Source organism: Hesperophylax consimilis, chromosome 30, assembly GCF_061612785.1.
Source record: "Hesperophylax consimilis isolate HC1 chromosome 30, BYU_Hcon_1.0, whole genome shotgun sequence".
NCBI lineage: Eukaryota > Metazoa > Arthropoda > Insecta > Trichoptera > Limnephilidae > Hesperophylax > Hesperophylax consimilis.
Window position 1 is genome coordinate 15,922,944 of NC_142865.1, and position 19,497 is coordinate 15,942,440.

Genomic DNA, 19,497 nt, shown 5'->3' on the forward strand with positions numbered 1-19,497 from the left:
GGCATCCGAGTCACTGGAATGCGAGAACTAAAAAATGGTGGGGTGTTAATACACCCCAGCACTTCTGCTGAGGCAGATAAACTCGCGAACGCTCCGGCGCTTAACGAAGCGGGATTAAAAGCAACCATTGCCCCAAATCGCCTCCCTCGCATCGCCATCCACAACCTCCCTCAAGACATTTCGGCAGAGGAAATTATAAGTGCCGTTCATCTTCAATCTTCCAACGACACTGGTCTATCTTTGGAGAACTTAAAATTGATCATGTCTTTTTCCCATAAATCTGGCCCTCGCACTGGAAACTGCATCCACATTTTTAGAGTCCCTCCATCTGTGCGTCACTCTTTAATATCGCGAACTAAACTTGCCATAGACTGGCAACTACACCGAGTAAGAGACTGGGTAGATAGTTTAAAGTGTGGCCACTGTCAATTATATGGTCACACAGCTTCAAAGTGCCAAACTGACTTACCTACCTGTCCCCACTGTGCCAAAGTTGGCCACAACCGTGATGCCTGCCCCAATAAGGTGAAATCACCAGTATGCGCCACCTGCACCTTCTTCAGGAAACCGGCTTCTCACAATACTGGAGCTCAGGACTGCCCCGCCCGCCAGGCTGCTGAAAGACGTGAACTCTCTCGGATTAATTTTTTAGGTTGAACCTGTTCAATCGTTCTGTGAATAATTCCTTCTCAATGTACTACCAAAATGTTCGTGGCCTAAACACAAAACTGAACACCATTCGCTGTAACGTCAGTGTGTGTCAATATGACTTTATATTTTTTACTGAAACATGGCTCTCCGATAATATCTCATCTGCTGAGCTGGGATTTTTTGACTATAACATTTTTCGTAGTGACCGTTCTACTTCTTCTGCGAAATGTAAAGGTGGTGGAGTGATGATATGTGTAAACAAGAAATACCATTGCTATATTCTAGAGTCATCTAACAATGTGTCTGATCAATTGTTTCTATGTGTTCTATTAGGTAACAAAAAACTTGTACTCGGTTGTGTTTACATTCCTCCATCCTCTTCGATAGAAGTCTATAAATCACATACTGTTTTAACTGAACATGTTTCTAGAAACGCTGATTCCATATTTATTTGTGGCGATTATAATTTACCTAAAATATTGTGGCTGAACGACAATCAAGGTGTCAAAACTCCTACTAGAAATCTTTCCCCACAAGCTACTGAAATTGTAAATTTTTTTGCCTACTTGAATCTGTTTCAAGTAAATCCAGTCACTAACTATCTAGGTTCTTGCCTAGATTTAATTTTTTCTAGTATACCAAATATCATAGTAAGTGAAGCTGATGTCTCTTTGTTACCTATAGATAAATATCATCCATCTCTCTCTATTAACATCACTAATTTCTTCCAATTAGATTCTCTGAAACCAAGTGCCTCTTATCACTACAAATATCTTAATGGTGACTACTCTAATATGAACAAATTTCTTTCCCAGATTAATTGGTCAGTACTATTTTTAAAATCTGATATTAATGACGCTGTATTTAAATTTAATGAATGCGTCTCACGCGCTATAGATTTGTTTGTTCCTAAGGGATGTTACTATCAACCCAAGTTTCCAAATTGGTTTAGCTCAAAACTCAAACAGTTAATAATTGAAAAAAAGAAAACTCATAAGCTATTTAAAGACATTGGCAACTTAAACTTGTATCGAAAATTTTCTCATTTAAGGGAACTGTCCAAAATCGAATCAGCCAAATGCTATAAATCTTATGTAGAAGTTACTGAGTCAAAATTACTGCAAAACCCTAAACAATTTTGGCAATTTGTTGCGCAAAAGCGTACTGATAATGATCTTCCTTCTAGTATGCACTATAATGAAACTCATGCTACTAACTGTCTTGACATCGCCAACCTTTTTGCCAAACACTTCTCCTCTGTATATTCTGGTGCCTCATGCAACATCCCTCCACTCAACTATGACTACAACATTGACTTGAATGATTGCCAAATCTCACTTGTAGAGGTTTACCAATCTTTAAGTAAACTTTCTGACAAAAAAAGTACCGGACCTGATGGCATTCCAGAAATCTTGCTAAAAGAATGTAAATATTCATTATCTAACCCAATTTGTATGTTGTACAACTTATCACTCTCATCTGGAACATTTGCTGATTCATGGAAAATTTCATATATTCGACCCATTTTTAAGTCCGGGAACAAGTCAAACATTGAAAATTACAGACCAATATCAATTATATCTTGTATTCCAAAAATATTTGAGTCGATAATTACAAAGAAAATCACTCCTATATTCAAAAATGTTCTGATTGATGAACAGCATGGATTTAGATCGGCGAAATCTACAACAACTAATTTATTGTCCTTTACAAATACCATTGTTAAAGCCTTGGAAGACAACACTCAGGTTGACGTACTCTAATACTGATTTCTCCAAAGCCTTTGATAAAGTAAATCACTCGATTCTCATGGCCAAACTTTATGCTATAGGCATTAGAAACCCGTTGTTATCATTCTTTCGCTCTTACTTGAGCGATAGAAAACAAAGGGTTAAAATAAACAACTTTGAATCCTTTAACATTGACGTAACGTCCGGCGTTCCCCAAGGAGCTCATTTGGCCCCGCTTCTCTTCAACCTTTTTATTAACGATATCACCAAAGTTTTTTCTCATACACGCTTCTGGCTTTTTGCGGATGATAATAAGATTCTTCAGATAATTAAATCCTACCTTGACTGCTTACATTTTCAACGTGATATTGACTCGTTTAATAATCGGTGCAAAATAAACTGCATGGAACTTAATGTTGATAAATGTAAAATTTTGTCCTTTTATAGAACCAAAAAACCTATTCAGTTTGATTATAAATTAAACAATGTTTGTTTATCTACTGTAACATCTATCAAGGATCTTGGGGTCACCCTAGACTGCAAACTTTCTTTCCGTGAGCACATTAACAACATTGTTAACAAATCACTTAAACTACTCGGCTTCGTTCATAGAATAACCTCTGACTTTAAACATATAAGTACCCTTAAAACTCTTTACTGCTCGTTAGTTCGCCCTCACCTTGAATACGCTAGTGTTATTTGGTCTCCTTTCTATGCTGTCCACATTTGTCACATAGAATCCGTACAACATCGCTTCCTACGAGGAATCGCTTGGAGGTTGGGTCTTGTAAGAGGAGAGTACTCATATGATGAAGTTGAACAAACTTTAAACATTTCTTCTTTGGAGAAACGTAGATGGGACACTGATCTGATTTGCATATTTAAGATTATCAATGGTATTACAGACTCACCTGCTTTGTTGCAACTTATCCAATTCAACATCCCTTCCCGTAGACTCCGAAATAATGAATTGCTGTTCGTCAATCAACATTCTACCAATTATGGATACCATTCTCCTTTGTCCAGAATGTCGAGACCTGTCAACTCACTGTCAAGTCAAAGCATTGAATTTTGTGGTATATGCCTAAATGACTTTCGACAGTCAATACGCAATGTCTAATTTCTAATGCCCTTTGAACCATCTTCATGCTTTGACTTATTATTATCTCCCATTCTTACTTTTATATATTTTTTTTTTTTTTTTTTTTTTTAAACTTCCGATTTAGTTGTCCGGGTTAAGTCTTCCCCAAAGGAAAAACTTAACCCTTCCACTCACTTTTCCACAAATGATCAGCTAGTCAATCAACACTATGTAAGTGCATTGTATAAGTAAAATAAATACAAAACAATACAAGAACAACAACACGTCAAATCACCAGATATCAAATGGGAAAAAAAAATTCACCGTCTCCAGATATTTTCATATCAGAGGGTTCGGCTCGGTAGAACTTCTAACAGGGCCTATAAATCCTACTGATCCCTCAACATAAATATTTAAAAAATCTTTTGTTATCCTACATGTATTCAAAATGACCGACTTTTGCATCTTTATATATAAATTTTTTGATAGATCTAATACGCCTAAATTTTTAATTAGAGAGCTAGGTATAATGCCAGTAGCCGAAATAACGAATGGTAATATTTTTATAGTCTGAGAATGCCAAATTCTTTTTATTTCATTTCCTAAATCTGTGTATTTTCTTATTTTTTCACTAACAGATTTTTGAATATTACAGGAATTTGGAATAGCAACATCAATGATATAAGTTATTTTTTTAATTTTGTCATGTAAAACTATATCGGGTCTATTATGACTAATCGCTCGGTCTGTTAGTATAGTTTTATCATAATATATTTTATAAAATTCGTTTTCTAAAAATGAATTTGGTTCGTATTCATAATATGGTACTACATTACGGCAGTCAATCAAGTTATGTTTAATTACCAAATTTTGGTGAATTATTTTTAAAACTTGATTGTGCCTAAATGTATACTCGGACGGTGCTAATATAGAACATCCCGATATAATATGTTCTATAGTTTCCGGAAAAGCCAAACATTTTCTACACAAATCATCAATTTGATTTGTATCTTTGATTATATGCTTTCTATAATTTTTAGTATTAATGACTCTATCCTGAATTGCAAGCATAAATCCTTCTATTTCTGCGCTCAACTCTCAAATACTCAACCATTTGTTTGACTTAATTTTGTCAACATACGTTTGGTTGAGATAATTGAAGTGTTTTGCGTGTAAAATTTTATTTGACCAGGAATCTAATAATTCCTGGTTGGGATTTATAAAAATGTTGGCATTCTCATCGTATAAATTTAAAGGTGTAATATTTCTATCTGCCTTGCAAATTATTTTGTGCATTTCTGAGCTATGAGCTTTCCTATGGAAAAAAGTTCTTAGCATTTCTACCTGATTATGTTTCAAAGAAGTTATTTTGACTATACCTCTACCTCCTAAATTTCTAGGTAAATTAACTCGTTCTATAGCTGAATTTGGATGATGGCAATTAAACTTTGTTAGCGTAGTTCTAATTAATCTTTCTAAGTTATCTAAATCTGTATTAGACCATTTAATTATGCCAAATGAGTACGTTAATAGAGGTATTGCCCAAGTATTTATTGCTTTTACTAAATTTTTAGCAGATAGATTGCATTTTAAAATTTTCCTTATCCTAGTTTGAAATTTAATCCTAATATCATTTTTAATACTACTATGGTCTAATCTATTTGATTGTGGGTATCCTAAATACTTATAAACCTCATCCCTTTTCATACTAGTAATTTGGAAATTTCTAAATATACTCTCGTCCCCATCTACAATTTTGCCTTTCTCTATATGGATCGTTCTACATTTATCTAAACCAAATGTCATTTTGATATCATCTGAGAAGTTTTTAACTACCTCGATCATTTTCTCTAAATTTTGTTCAGAATTCGAAAATAATTTTATATCATCCATAAATAATAAATGCGAAATTGTACTACTCTATTGTCATTATTATTGTCTTCGCTCCTCATTTATATATGCTCTCCTTTCACTGTCATCTCTGTTTATAAAACTTATTCGTGTAATTAATATGTTGTTAATGGACTATTTGTCCGTAAATAAATAAATAAATTATTAATACTAACATTTTATCAATTTTTGTAGGAAAAAAGGATGTTTCACTCCTTCCTGCGGGTTTGTCACAGCTTCGGTCAGCTCAAACTTCTGCTGAATCGCTACCAACCATACTACAGTGACAAGTCCCACCCGATAGAACAACCGAAAGGTAACACAGGAAGTAAAGTAACCGATCTTTCGTTACTACACCCGTATTTGAGCGCTAGCGAATGGAAAAACATAGCAAAACTTACAAAGAAAATGGCTAATGTGAAGTGTACCGAAGCTTTGGTAATGTATATTTGATTTATTTATAATTAGATGTATCCCGCCACGCGTTGACGTGGCTCGGTCTGTCTGTTCAGATAGAGAAACAATAACGCATTTTGCTTTTACTTCCAACAGGTGGCGCTGTTTTTTTTATTTAAAAACTTTGTTTTTACCTGTCACAGATGACATCTATACAGGGTGTATCGGCACGTACCCGACAAACTTTAACCAGCTATTCCTTAGCACATTTGGAGTAAAAAATGTTTTGGGAACTTTGCTGTCCGGTAACATTTTTTTTTAATAAAAAATTTACTATTCATATTTTCACCACATGTCACCAATGTTTTATCCTTTGTCAAAGTTTGAAAACCCATCTGGCAATATTTTGTTCGAGTTTCGTTGAATAATGTACGTACGTGCCTACGTTGGCGCGCTTTTACAATCACAACGAAATGGCACGACACCATTCGTCTCATTTTTAACTATTATTATTTAGTGTGTACGAAAGAGCGAGGACACTTTTTGACACACTTGCTAATAACAGCTGTTGAACGCGAGAAACAATGCAAATGACAGTGACGGAGTGTGGATTTTTTTATTTATTTTTTGTTTTTAATGGAAAAAAAATGTTACCGGACAGCAAAGCGCCCATAACATTTTTTACTCCAAATGTGCTGAGGAATAGCTGGTTAAAGTTTGTCGGGTACGTGCCGATACACCCTGTATAGTATAAGTATTTGGGTCAATCCGCACCAAATCATCCAGAAAATTTTGGATTTGTCACCCACCATCTCAGATTTTGATGAAACTTTAAATTTTTAATCCTTCCATATAGATAAGAAAATATACCAAATTTTACCTTCCTACCTCAACTCGTTTTTTTTTTATGGGCAGTTGAAGTTTGGGCAAAATAAGCGTTTTTACATATTCAGAGCACTCCGGAAGAGCTTGTACCTTCAATGAAAAAAAATTGTATCTTTGTCATTTATAGTGCAAATGCAATGAAAATTTTCAATATTATCAAGAAAACTATGCTGATTGCAGAAAAAAATAAATAAACCCTTTACATTTATCTACTTGACTTTAAAAAATTACCAAAAGTAATTTTTTAAGTAATTTTTGGGACGGAAAAGGTACTTTACAAAAAAGCAATATCTCGGGAAGGTACAGTGTTAATGAAGTAATTTTTTTTTTATTCATATCTACAAATAGCATAGAATCACATACAAAAATAAAATTCATGGCATTTTACTTGCTTCAATAAATAAAATCCATTTTAAACTTTTTTCAAACTTTTTGTAATTTTTTTTTATTCTTATCTACAATAAACATAGTACAACCTAAAAAAATAAAACTCCTGGTATTTTGTGTGCTTCACAGTGTAGAAACGTTTTTAAAATAAGAAATCTTTATCATACAGAATTGTTCTAGGTTTTTTTAAATCTAGATACAAAAATAAATAAAATCCATTTTAAACTTTTTTCAAACTTTTTGTGATTTTTTTATATCTATTTTTAGTTTGTAATTGGGCAAGTTATAGTTTAGGTATATAGCTAGTAATATAGGTTGAATGAATGGACTAATATCAAAGAAACAGTCCTAGAGACAAGTCACTACATGGAAATGATGTATCTGCAACAAGAACAAGACAGAACATGAAAATTACTATCTGCCTCATCACTAAGTTTGCAGGATACTACATGCTTTGTTTCCTCTGACATGCTTAGTTCTGAGTCAGCTTCAAAGCAGTGATCATCTATATAAATACAGTAGTTGTTTCATGTTATGGTGTACGTTGTTAAAATGTCTCTAATCGAAACAAGTTTAGTTAAATGTAGTGTGGGACAACATAATGGTACTGAATGTCACAAAAAAAGTTATACTAAGTCAGAGAAATTAACGAGTGTGGATTTGTTAAGTGAATTTGAAAAAAAGCTTATTCAACAAAGAAGTTTTGTATCTACAGACTTGGTTTTCAACATTTGTGAGCACAGAATATTTAACTTAAATAAATATGAAACATTTCAAAAAGCTTGTTTTGACCCGTTCCAAAGCCACAAAAGGAAAATTACAAAAACTTTAAGAACAGTATCCTTGGAATTTTCAGAGAACATTAATACCATTCTAAAAGTAACTAATAAAGCAATCCCTGGACAAAAAATTTGTAATGCATGCAGAGCAAAAATTAGTAAGAGCCAAAACCTTAACAATGAAATTGAAGAGCTTAACACTTTTCAAGAAGACATAAGTGAAGTTGAAAATGTTTTAAACAAAGAAATTTTTTTACAAGAAATCAACACTTCTTTAACTGACATTGGAGAATCTCCATTTAAACTACATGCAATACCATCCCACAGTAAGTCTAGTTACGCTAAACGGAAGTTAGATTCTGCTTGTTCAACCTTAAAGAAAAAAGTAAGTAAAGTTTTAGAAAAAGAATTAACTTTGTATTGAAAAGAGTTAAAAAGTTGATCTTGTTATAAAATATTGCTATGGTGTATGCATTCAGGGTAAGGAACAAGGTACATTATTTTGTTGGTGCCTTAAGCTTACATTGCAAGCTTACCAGCATGTTGTAAAGGACCGAATAAGTTTGACTTTTTTTATTTGCAAATACAGTATCTAGATTTTAAAAAACTTGGAACAATTCTGTATGATTAAGATTTCTCATTTTAAAAACGTTTCTACACTGTGAAGCACACAAAATACCAGGAGTTTTATTTTTTTAGGTTGTACTATGTTTATTGTAGATAAGAATAAAAAAAAAATTACAAAAAGTTTGAAAAAAGTTTAAAATGGATTTTATTTATTGAAGCAAGTAAAATGCCATGAATTTTATTTTTGTATGTGATTCTATGCTATTTGTAGATATGAATAAAAAAAAAAATTACTTCATTAACACTGTACCTTCCCGAGATATTGCTTTTTTGTAAAGTACCTTTTCCGTCCCAAAAATTACTTAAAAAATTACTTTTGGTAATTTTTTAAAGTCAAGTAGATAAATGTAAAGGGTTTATTTATTTTTTTCTGCAATCAGCATAGTTTTCTTGATAATATTGAAAATTTTCATTGCATTTGCACTATAAATGACAAAGATACAATTTTTTTTCATTGAAGGTACAAGCTCTTCCGGAGTGCTCGGAATATGTAAAAACGCTTATTTTGCCCAAACTTCAACTGCCCATAAAAAAAAAACGAGTTGAGGTAGGAAGGTAAAATTTGGTATATTTTCTTATCTATATGGAAGGATTAAAAATTTAAAGTTTCATCAAAATCTGAGATGGTGGGTGACATGGCCTGGATGAATTGGTGCGGATTGACCCTAATATATAAAAACAAACGCTTATTCGAATGCAAAGTTGTGTCAAAATTTCAAAACAATCGGTGAAGAACTATCGGAGATTTAAGATTTTGAAGAAATGAACATTTACATATTTATTTATATAATACAGATAATATTATTATGAATTTAATAGCACGGTTAAACCTTTATCTGGATAATGATTGCGGGAATATAGAAAAAATGCCACATTCATACTTAAATTGCGATTTCTAAACGCTTGGCTAAATCAGTGTATTTTTTTCCACTTCTTTGACAATTTTTAATTTTTTTTTTTGTAGAGCACGCACTTTTTCACAGGACGGTTGAATTTCAAATACACCTATATGAAATTTCACTCTTGTTTTCGGTAAAGAAAGAATGTAAATCTTGGAAGCGGAAATTAACCCACCTCCCGACATCCGATCGAGCTAAAACTCTGCAGATATACTCGTTGTCGATGACAATGCATTCTATCAACTTTTGGTGGCAATCACGTACACGCACGCGGATTATACGCATTTATCTGAAATCAGATGACATTACAACAGTTAATATTTGATTTAAATGTCCGTTCTACCCGATCGGCATTTGGCGAGGTTGGTAGAGTTGTCGACTCCAGTTCCTGAGCAGTAAGGTTCAATCCTCAGTCAAACCAAAACCTAACATCGTATTACCTACACCTTTCCTTTGATTTCCTTGATGAATCTTATTGTTGCCCACCTACCCAATTCCTACCTTTCCTAGGCCGATTTAGTGTAACTTCAGTTCAGTTGAAAACATCATCCTGTCAACACCTAAGCTGTGTCTGATTACGGTATAACGTAGCTAGAATTGAAATGAAGACTCAGAATATCAATTGTGGTATAATAATATGAATGTATATTTAATTTAAACTTTAAATACAAGAGCAAGACTTAAATTTAGAAAATCAGGGGTGGTTGGCTATTTGAAAGCACAACGTAATTTGAACTCGGCCACGACATTTACTCGTAAAATTATATTAACTATAAAGCTTAAAATAAGACATCACCACTGAGCGCCAGTCTAGAAACTAGTCTAAACGAATTTATAAACATGGTGATATCTAAGAGATTATGTGTCTAATTCATGAGGATTAATAAAATGTCTTACGTGCGTGTCTCAATCTCCGACGATTCAAGCAGCCCGCCCTCAGGTGTCCGTTTCCCACTCGCCTCGAAAACCAACTGCCGGCTTCTCTGGAATTCAACGCCTAGCTTATTTGAATCGTCCGAGTGGCAGCTGTAATTCCATGCCAACGCGTGTCTAGAAGTCTTGGTATGTCAGCGGATGGTTCCTACCGCTACAACGGAGCCCCCCTTTTTCACCGTGTCGGAACTTGAAAAGCCATCGTGAGCTGGTGCATTTTGGTGATAATTAGTGCATTGTGTTTGAACCAGCGCAAAGGATAGAAAACGCGGAAGAATTTCTATTTCAGCATATCGCTCGTCATCGATTCCCATTGTTAGTGCATGGCAACCGATATGCTTAAAAAATGCCTAACCATGATGCGTTTAGCGTAATGTGTCGCCTACCTAATTGGAAAGATGTAAATAAAATCAATAACGTATTTTCGTTTTATTTTCAGAATCAACTTATTCTTCAAAAAATCACAGCACTGGACGTCAGTTCCCCAGAGTCAACGGAGGAAGTTAAAATATACACCATAGAAAACTTAGAAGAAATCTGGCCATCTTTGATTTTGAGCAATTTCAATTGCAATGTTGTCTTTTCTAATTTAACCGAAACCGAAATCAACATGGCCGCCAAAAAAATTATCGCCATAATACTAAATGATGAAAACAAAAGCAAAGATGACGAATCTTTATACAGCATTTTAAAGAAAGAGAGCATAGCCAACAATAAGAATCTTTTATCTATGATTTTGGTCGAGTGTGCCAGAAATCTATGGTCTATTTTTGACGAAGAAAAATCATTGAAAAAATATAAATCTATCTTCGAAGCTTCAGAAACAAATGTTTTTGATATCAAAACATTCTTCAGTGAAATTACAGATGTCGGTGAATACATGCTAGATATCAGTAATTGTAAATTTATAAAGAAATCGTCAACCATAGAAAAAGTTATACAAATCATAGATTTAATGAACGCTCTTCCCATTGAGTATTTGAAAGAGAATTTCCAATTCGTGGCAATTTTCTCTTTGGTCACTATTAAAAATTCGATTAAAAAGAACTCAAGTGACGAATTAAAAGTTATTTTCGAAGATATTGACTCTAAATGTGATACAATTTTGCTTAAAATATTCGAATTGTCGTACAAATCCCCAAATGTGTTGGAAATATTCCCGCCGAAATTCATATTTCAAAATGACATTCTAGAACTTGTGAATAGTGATGGGAACAAAAATAATTTCGCTTTTAAAGTTTTGAAACATGTTTTTGAACGTTTTATAACGAAGGACTGCGTTAAAGAATTGAAAAAGATCGTTAAATATTTGATTGAGACAAATCAATGTGAAAATAACGACTTACAATTGAAAAATAACAGTTTTCAAATATCATCGGCACTTTTTATAACTTTGGTCAACTTTAAAAAGGCTAATTTATCTTCGGAAATCAAGGCGCCATTGCTGAAAAGTCTTAGTAAAATTAAAGAATTTATTTGCAAGATTTTCGAAGCGACAAAATGGAAGTCTGTTTTTAAAAATGATTCCAAAATTGAAATTGAAACATGTGATCAAACGCCATCTGTGAATTTGAATAAAAGCTTGGTGAATGAGGCCCAACTTTCGAAATTGGATTCGATTATTGAATCAGATTTGAAACTGGTTTTGCTGAATATTGTTGAATCGTTTGCAATTGTGATTCACGGACACTGTGAAACCGGTCAAGATGATGATATAAAGAAATTGAAAAGCTTAGGAAAGGCACTAACACTTTTCACCAATGTTTCTGTAAGTATTATCATATTTTAATGTGAAAACGTTTTTTAAAAAGCTTCCATACTAAGATCTCGCAAGAGTTAATCTTTACTTGTAAAGATATAGAATTAAAATAATTTTCTGCTAAAAAAAAGGTTATATTATAGTTAGGTACTTCATCGCTTGTCTGTTAATAATTCTTGACACGTCAGTTCTAATTTTGAAAATGATAATTAAAATTATTTTCTATTTAAAAATTATACAGGGTTTTCCAATAAGAGGTGTTATTTTGATATTCAAAGAAACTTTTCCCGTAAAGATCAATGGTTTCGTTGCTTGTGTGGCACGTAGCGCCGTCTAGTTGAAAGTAAACGTTGTCCAGATCAATACCATCCAATTCCGGCCATAAAAATACATTAATCATCTCTCGATAGCGCACCCATTCACCGTAACTGTTGCTCCAGCCTCATTTTCGAAAAATTAAGGTCCGATGACTCCGCCGGACCAAAAATCGCACCAAACAGTCACACGTTGAGGATAGAGAGGCTTTTCAACAACACCTCTTGGGTTTTCCAAGCCCCAGATGCTACAATTTTGCTTGTTGACGAAGCCACCGAGGTGGAAATGGGCCTCATCACTCAAGATGATTTTTCGATGGAATTCTAATAATTAATAATAGTGAATTTTAATAATTTCAATGCGTTGTTGAAGCGTGTATCGTTCCATTTTTATTAATGGCGTAGTTTCTACTTGTCAAATATCAAAAAATGACAGCTTCAAAAGTAACATCTACCGAAATAGCGGACTGTTCAAAATAACACCTCTTATTGGAAAAGCCTGTATTATAGTTAGGTTCTTCGTCATTTCCTTCTTAGGGGCCGTTCAAGTATTATGTAAGCACTATAGGGGGGCAGGGGGGTCTTTGCTTTGCTTATTTTTGATGACATGGGGGGGTGGGGGGTCGAGATAGTGATTACGTCAGCACTGCTCAGCAGTAGTTTTTTTTTACACATTGGCAACCCACACATTGTCTATGTTTGAAAACCAAATACATATTCGGGGATTCCCACAAATAATTAATACGTTTAGGTACTCGCTTAAAAAACAGAATACATTAACAGAAAAATGCATATAGATACCAATTTTTACGTAAGCATGGGAGGGGGGGGGTAAGAGCTTTGCTTACTTTTGGTGACAAGGGGGAAGAGGGGGTAAATAAATGTAATAAATCTGCTTACGTAATACTTGAACGGCCCCTTTGTCTGAATTTTTAAAACATTAAATCTTGAAAATGACACTTGAATTCAAAACAAATCTGTGTTCATTGAACCAGAGTTACAATCACAGACGGATTCACTTCCGAAATTAGTATTTTTGATGACAATATTAACTCTTGAAGTGCCGCAGAAATATTTTCGCCGTGTGCCATTTGATTCTATATTCTTCATAACTTACTTACTTTAAAAAAAAAAAGTGGGTGTGTCAAGCCTACGCAAGACAGAAGTGAAACTTCTAGTATTCCTCTCTCTCTATTTTCATTTCATCATCTCTATTTTCTCTCTTAGGTTAGTTTGAAAATTAGAGGTTAAATAATTCAACGACGAAGCATGGATTTGCTTTTTCTAATATTTTCTTATAGATGAATGACGTTCGATTAATGTATAGTTCCAAAAATTTTCAATTTATTCACAAGTATACAATATTACATAAAGAACAATATTACAATTAAAAATTACAAAGAAATTACAATGACAATTTACCAATCATGTGCCATTTTCATTGTCAATTTCATGAATATCATTTCCTAATGTCGTGATAATTGGGTTATGGTAACTAAAGTGCGAGATATATACATGAGCACTTAAATCCTTAATGAATCGTGCAAAAACTGCATCGATTGTTGTCCCGTGTCGGGAGAGAACGTTCGTGAGCGGCTCCCCCACCTCAACAAGCGCATATGGTGAGAGAGGGACAGTGAACGGTGAGCGGTGGTGGGGGTACCCGCATTTTCGTGTCGATCCTGACTCGGTTTTACTCCGTCCCCGAATTACGCGCCTAAAGAAGTTTCACTTCAAAATTGTGTTTTTAAAAATTGTACTGTTTACCAAATAACGTGTTTATATTTATAAAACTAGTATATAATCTACAATATTCAGTTACCCCAGAATAGCTACTTATATTAAGAGAATTTTTTTTTAACGTTTCCATTTAGATTCGCTGGCATTTAAGAGGTTAAAAATGATTTTTTTTAAATATTCCTGATACGTTATGAGTGGCTAGAATTTTTGCCATTTACTCTATGCGAATACTAGGTAGGTACTATTTTGGCAGAACTCATAAAATAAAATAAAGGTATTTAGATTTTTTTTAAATGTTAGGTTATTAACTTTTCCTTATCTGTGGTGTGTATTTACTACACATTGCTTCTAATAACTTTAATAACTCTATAAATATAGTAAATTCTGCGTTCAGATTTTAGGTATTCCTCCGTTATACATTTATGCACTGAATTAAAAAATAATGTTTTACATAGTTTTCAAATGCAATTAAAAATCAGAGATTTTTGTTAAAAATCAGAAACAAATACAACTATACAATCAACCGTGTGATACTGCTACGCGAAGAGTGTGCGAGGAAATGTCACGCTATTGATGTCCCGCTTTAGTTCGCTACGCGGGAACATGAGAAATCCACAGTTGTATTTTGATTTAGACCATCGATACATACGACGGCACAGCTGTGTTTGTGCCAGCCGCTAGCCAGTCGGACACGGACCTTCGTTAGATGTGGACCCCTCACACTTTTTTTTAGCATCTGCCGATGGTTTTTTCATGTTTTCAGCAGTTAAATTACAATTATTATCACCTTTGATATAAAATATAATAAACATAAGCGATTAGCTATGAATATTCATATTTTTCCAATATTAAATCGCTTATTTTGAGATGTGTATTGACTACACAGCACCGGAACACATGGATTTTTTTAGCACAGTAAGGAAAAGGTTAAAGGTTAGGTTAGGTGAGGTTTAAGTAGGCTTTTAAGTAGCCACTATTTTGCCAGAATATTAAATTACATTATTTTAAAGTCTAATATCAACTTTGAAACATTCTGTATAACATCAATGCATCCTTACGGGTACTATGTTCTGGCTGCAATACCTATAAATAATGTTCTAATTGTTTGTTTATCAGTTGGCAGCCCTGTCGGATTCATCAGTAAGTCTCCACCACGCGAGAGGCGCCACTTACTTCATCAATACCATCCTGAAGAATCAAAAACATTTTGAAAAAAATCCACTATTCGCCGATTCCAATACTCTGCACACTCAGATTTGGAATGCCACCATTTTGTTTCTGCAAAATAACACAAACAAAAACGGGGCCAGTTGGTCTGACATTTCAAACACCAATATTGAAAATGTCAAATTGATTTTTGAAGTCAGTGAACAGAAATTTTTCAGCCAGTTCTTGACAAAGCAATTGATGAGTTTTAACAGTTTGACGGTAAGAAATTAGAATTTATTTTGATTGTAACCACTACTTTGCCTATGTGCGAAGTCATTTGGAGTTTGCATCAGTTGTTTGGTCTGCATTTTACAAAATCCACACAAACAAAATCGAAGCAATTCAAAACAAATTCCTAAAATATCTTTGTTACAAGTCATTTGGAAGATTTAATAATTATGCAGAGGCAGCTTCATACTTTAAAATTGATTCACTGAGTGTACGGAGGCATCATAAGGATGCACTATTCCTGTGTAAAGTAGTTAACAATAATATTCAATGCCCAGAGTTGCTAAACAAGATTCCATTCAATGTACCTGCGCGTTCAACACGCTCTTGTGTCCTGTTCAGTGTTGATCAAAGCAAAACGAACTCTAAGCAGAATTCTTGACTGAACAGACTATGCAATAATTACAATAGCGTATTATCCAAGGATGATATTTTCAGTTGCGAACTTACCAAATACAAGAGGTCCATAAAAGAATATTTCTCCGATGGTTTGTGAATAATGTTTATGTCTCTAATGTTTATATTGACCGGTCAGTGGTTGAGTGGGCATAGCGCTTGGGTCTCACCCGAGCGTCGCGTGTTCGATTCCTCGGCTGGCTAAGTCCTCCATCACAACACAAGCAACATTTTCTGCTTTCTGTGGTGGTAGTAGGAGATTTTCAAACATTGTTGGGTTATTCGTAACCCGGGAATGTTTGTCTTTCTTTTTTAAAAAATTAAAAAAAAAAAAATTAAAAAAAAAAATTAAAAAATTATATCTCTATTATGATTTGATTTATATCTACAACCTCTCTCCATGGCTATAAATGTATTGTTTTGTACATTTTTCGTTTTATATAATCTTTTGTTTTGCATAAATTTTTTAATTCATATGCTTTTCTCACAAATTTAAATAACTTATTCCATATTATGCTGTCTCAGTTAAAGTCACAAGGGGGAAATCCATAATTGGTTTTATTTTTACTATATAATACTTACGTACAAACTGATTAAATGTAAACTGTCGATTTCCCGAAAATAAATAAATATTCATCCAAATTAATAAACCATCCCATCAGGGTGAGTGGAACAAACCAAGTACGCGGAGTAGGGGAGGCGAAGTGACCGTTTCCCTTTCTGTGTTTTCTCTATACATTTGTCTGTTACAGTTTTATGTGTTATAATTTACCCACCTCGCTCATTTTTAGCGTCGCTACATTAGGGTGTTCCGTAAAAATCGAACATACGGATCCTGCACAGAAAAGTCTCACAATGGATTGTGCTGCAAATCATTGCCACACCTTAGCAAACTTTTCTGTTCTGCGCAGGGTCTTGTTATTTTAATGTGTGGCTGATGTCGTAGTTTATTCAAAGCGTTCTCGAACCCTCCTGGTAACAAAAATATGGTCACGTGGTTTGTATCCAACTCGTCGAAATGATACCCAGATTTCACTTTAGAGCCAGTCTATCAATTTGAAATTCTATGATTAAATTAATTTTTTTTACTAGCTACTAAACGTAAATGCGCACAAGCTGTTTTTGCTCCCATTGCACTTTTAGTATCTCCGATCCCTTATCTGTTGTGTAAATATTACTTTTGTTTTGTTTACACTGTCTAAACTATGGAATCCCCAATTGGGATATGTTGTGAGGTTAAGGGAGCGGGGAGAGGAAGTACCTGAGTATTCAGATCTGTTAACCAACATGGCTAAAGCAATTTCAAGCAGCGTTCCGATTCTGAATGGTGGTTTTTCACCAGGGCGATACTTATAATGCATGAAATGGCTTTAACCACTGCGGATTTAAATAGTCTGGTAACTACAAACTTTCCTCTTACCATTTCCTTTCACTTTCCTATTCTTTCATCTTAACAACATGACCCTATTTAGGGCATCTGGCAGTTGGATGTCTAGTAGTAACATTAAAAATCACAGCTTAATAGAGTTCTTGGTATTCGGTACTTGATGGTTACACCAAAACTAAACGCCAAAAACCACATTCATTTCACTAATTATAATACTGAAATACCCACCCTAAGAGGATTAACACGCCCAACATGTTTTCAATTCTTCATACATAAACTCACACTTCACAACAATATGCCCTGATGATGGACACTGTTACGCTGTTCGAAATGTAGGCTAAAGAAGATGGAAGCGCAACACCTAGTAACCCAAAAAATAATCAGAATAATAATTTTGGTCGTGAAAATCTCAGACATGGAGGACGAATGCGGTTGGCGCTAACCATTAATTGTCCAAAAAAGCGAAGCTAGCAGTCCACAATGGAGTGCTGATAACTATCCTGATGTTCAATTCAATTCAATCTGTTTATTCCTTTAAAAACATTACAAAATTACATTTTAATTCGTTTTAAAGTACATTTGTAAAATGGTATTACATAATAAGTAAGCGGTGTATCAACTATACCAGCATCAATAGAGCTTGCCTTTTAAAGGCAGCTTCACCTTCAGCTAAATATGTCGATATCCGAATTGATTCTGTTCAACAGCAAGATTGCTCTCCCCACCGGCATGACCATTGGCAAGTTAGTCCTGCAGGCCGGGAGATGGCACAGTCTGTGCTGTCGGTGACGGAGATAACCATCAGGAACATAGAGACTAATACTCTCCATGATAGTCGGATTTTCAAACCATCCACGAATCAGTTTGAAGAAGTGTGATACAATATGCACATCTCTTCTGACCCGTAGATGGTTCATACCGAGCATGCCCAAGAGAAAGTCAGTGGGATAGAGCCACGGGTAGTAGCCATACTCCCTCAGGTAGAGGAATCTCAGAAATTTCTTCTGAAGTGAGGTATGGAACTGACAGAGGAAGGAAAAAGCCGACTGAATGCTGTAGAAATGAGATACCGTTTGTGTGTTAAACAATGTATGATTGTGCCATGGCTGATGTAAAATTAAGAAAGGGAAGCTAAGGTAAGTAAGAATAACAGAAAAGTATGCATGAATGTGAACAAAGCAAGTAGTGTGTGCCAAGATCGAGTTGTTTGGTCGTCCGTCTTCTCTGCCTACCCCTGTGCAGGGAAACGGCGTGATGATTAGTTAGTTATATTTAAAATAAAAAAGTTTTTTCTATCTTGTTTACAGTCTGACGACATGTCTAAAGGCCAAGCTACCAACAGTCGTCCGATTCACGTCACCAAACTATTATGGTCGTGCTTTTTAAACGCCAACCTGAAGGCGGGCGGTAAAAACGATACACGTTCTAACCTCGTCAAGCAGATGTGTTGCTCTTTCTACTTCTGGCTTCGTCAGTCCAACACCTTTAGCTTGCCAACTGGAGAGGAAGCTAGAGTGTTGGAGAATCGCATGGAAGAAGAGGAGGAAATAGTCCAGAGAAACGGGAAGATTGTTTCCAAGGAGAATTTGGAAATTGTCTCTGCATATTTTGAGATTATGGCAGAGTTTGTGTCTACGAAAAAGGTATTAAATTTTTTGTTTTCGTACCATTTGAATGCCCCAAAGTACCGAACCCAATTTTAGAAAAAAATATCAAACTTTGTGAATTTTTTTATAATTGTTTATTGTTTATTGTGTTATTTTAAGTAGGTACATAGTTATCTATGTCCTAATACAATCCTTATATACATATACAGGGTGGCGCAGATGGATCGGGTGGTTTTAAAATACTTGTCAAACTGTCAATTTTAAAGGTATTGGATTGAAATAAAATGCAAAACGTGTAGTTACAATGGAAATTTATTAACAAAAAATTAGTAAAGTTAATTTTTAAAAATTGCATCCATCAAATGCCCTCCTTCTCAAGCGACGCATTCTTGGAGTCGGTCCTTAACGTTCCGCATTGCCCGCTCAAGCACATCACCAGGAATTAATGTGATTTCGTTGTGAATTGCTGCCTTCAACTCCTGAATGAACGCGCTCTCTTCCCTGACCGTTTGATTTCCCGTAACGGAGATCTCCATTGGCCCCCTCGCTCACCGGACTTCACGGTATGTGACTTTTTCTTATGGGGCTATTTAAAAGCA

At 34.6% G+C, this 19,497-nt stretch overlaps 1 protein-coding gene across 1 annotated transcript in view; it reads left to right on the forward strand.

Annotated features, from left to right (window-relative positions):
• The window catches only part of LOC149409685 (uncharacterized), a 45,782-nt gene that overhangs the window by 10,655 nt on the left and 15,630 nt on the right, over nucleotides 1-19,497 (forward strand). Inside the window, exons 5-8 of the mRNA XM_089649550.1 lie at nucleotides 5,548-5,790; nucleotides 10,698-12,026; nucleotides 15,188-15,499; nucleotides 18,599-18,934. Coding sequence (XP_089505676.1) covers nucleotides 5,548-5,790; nucleotides 10,698-12,026; nucleotides 15,188-15,499; nucleotides 18,599-18,934 — 2,220 coding nt within the window. The remainder of the gene's footprint in view (nucleotides 1-5,547; nucleotides 5,791-10,697; nucleotides 12,027-15,187; nucleotides 15,500-18,598; nucleotides 18,935-19,497) is intronic.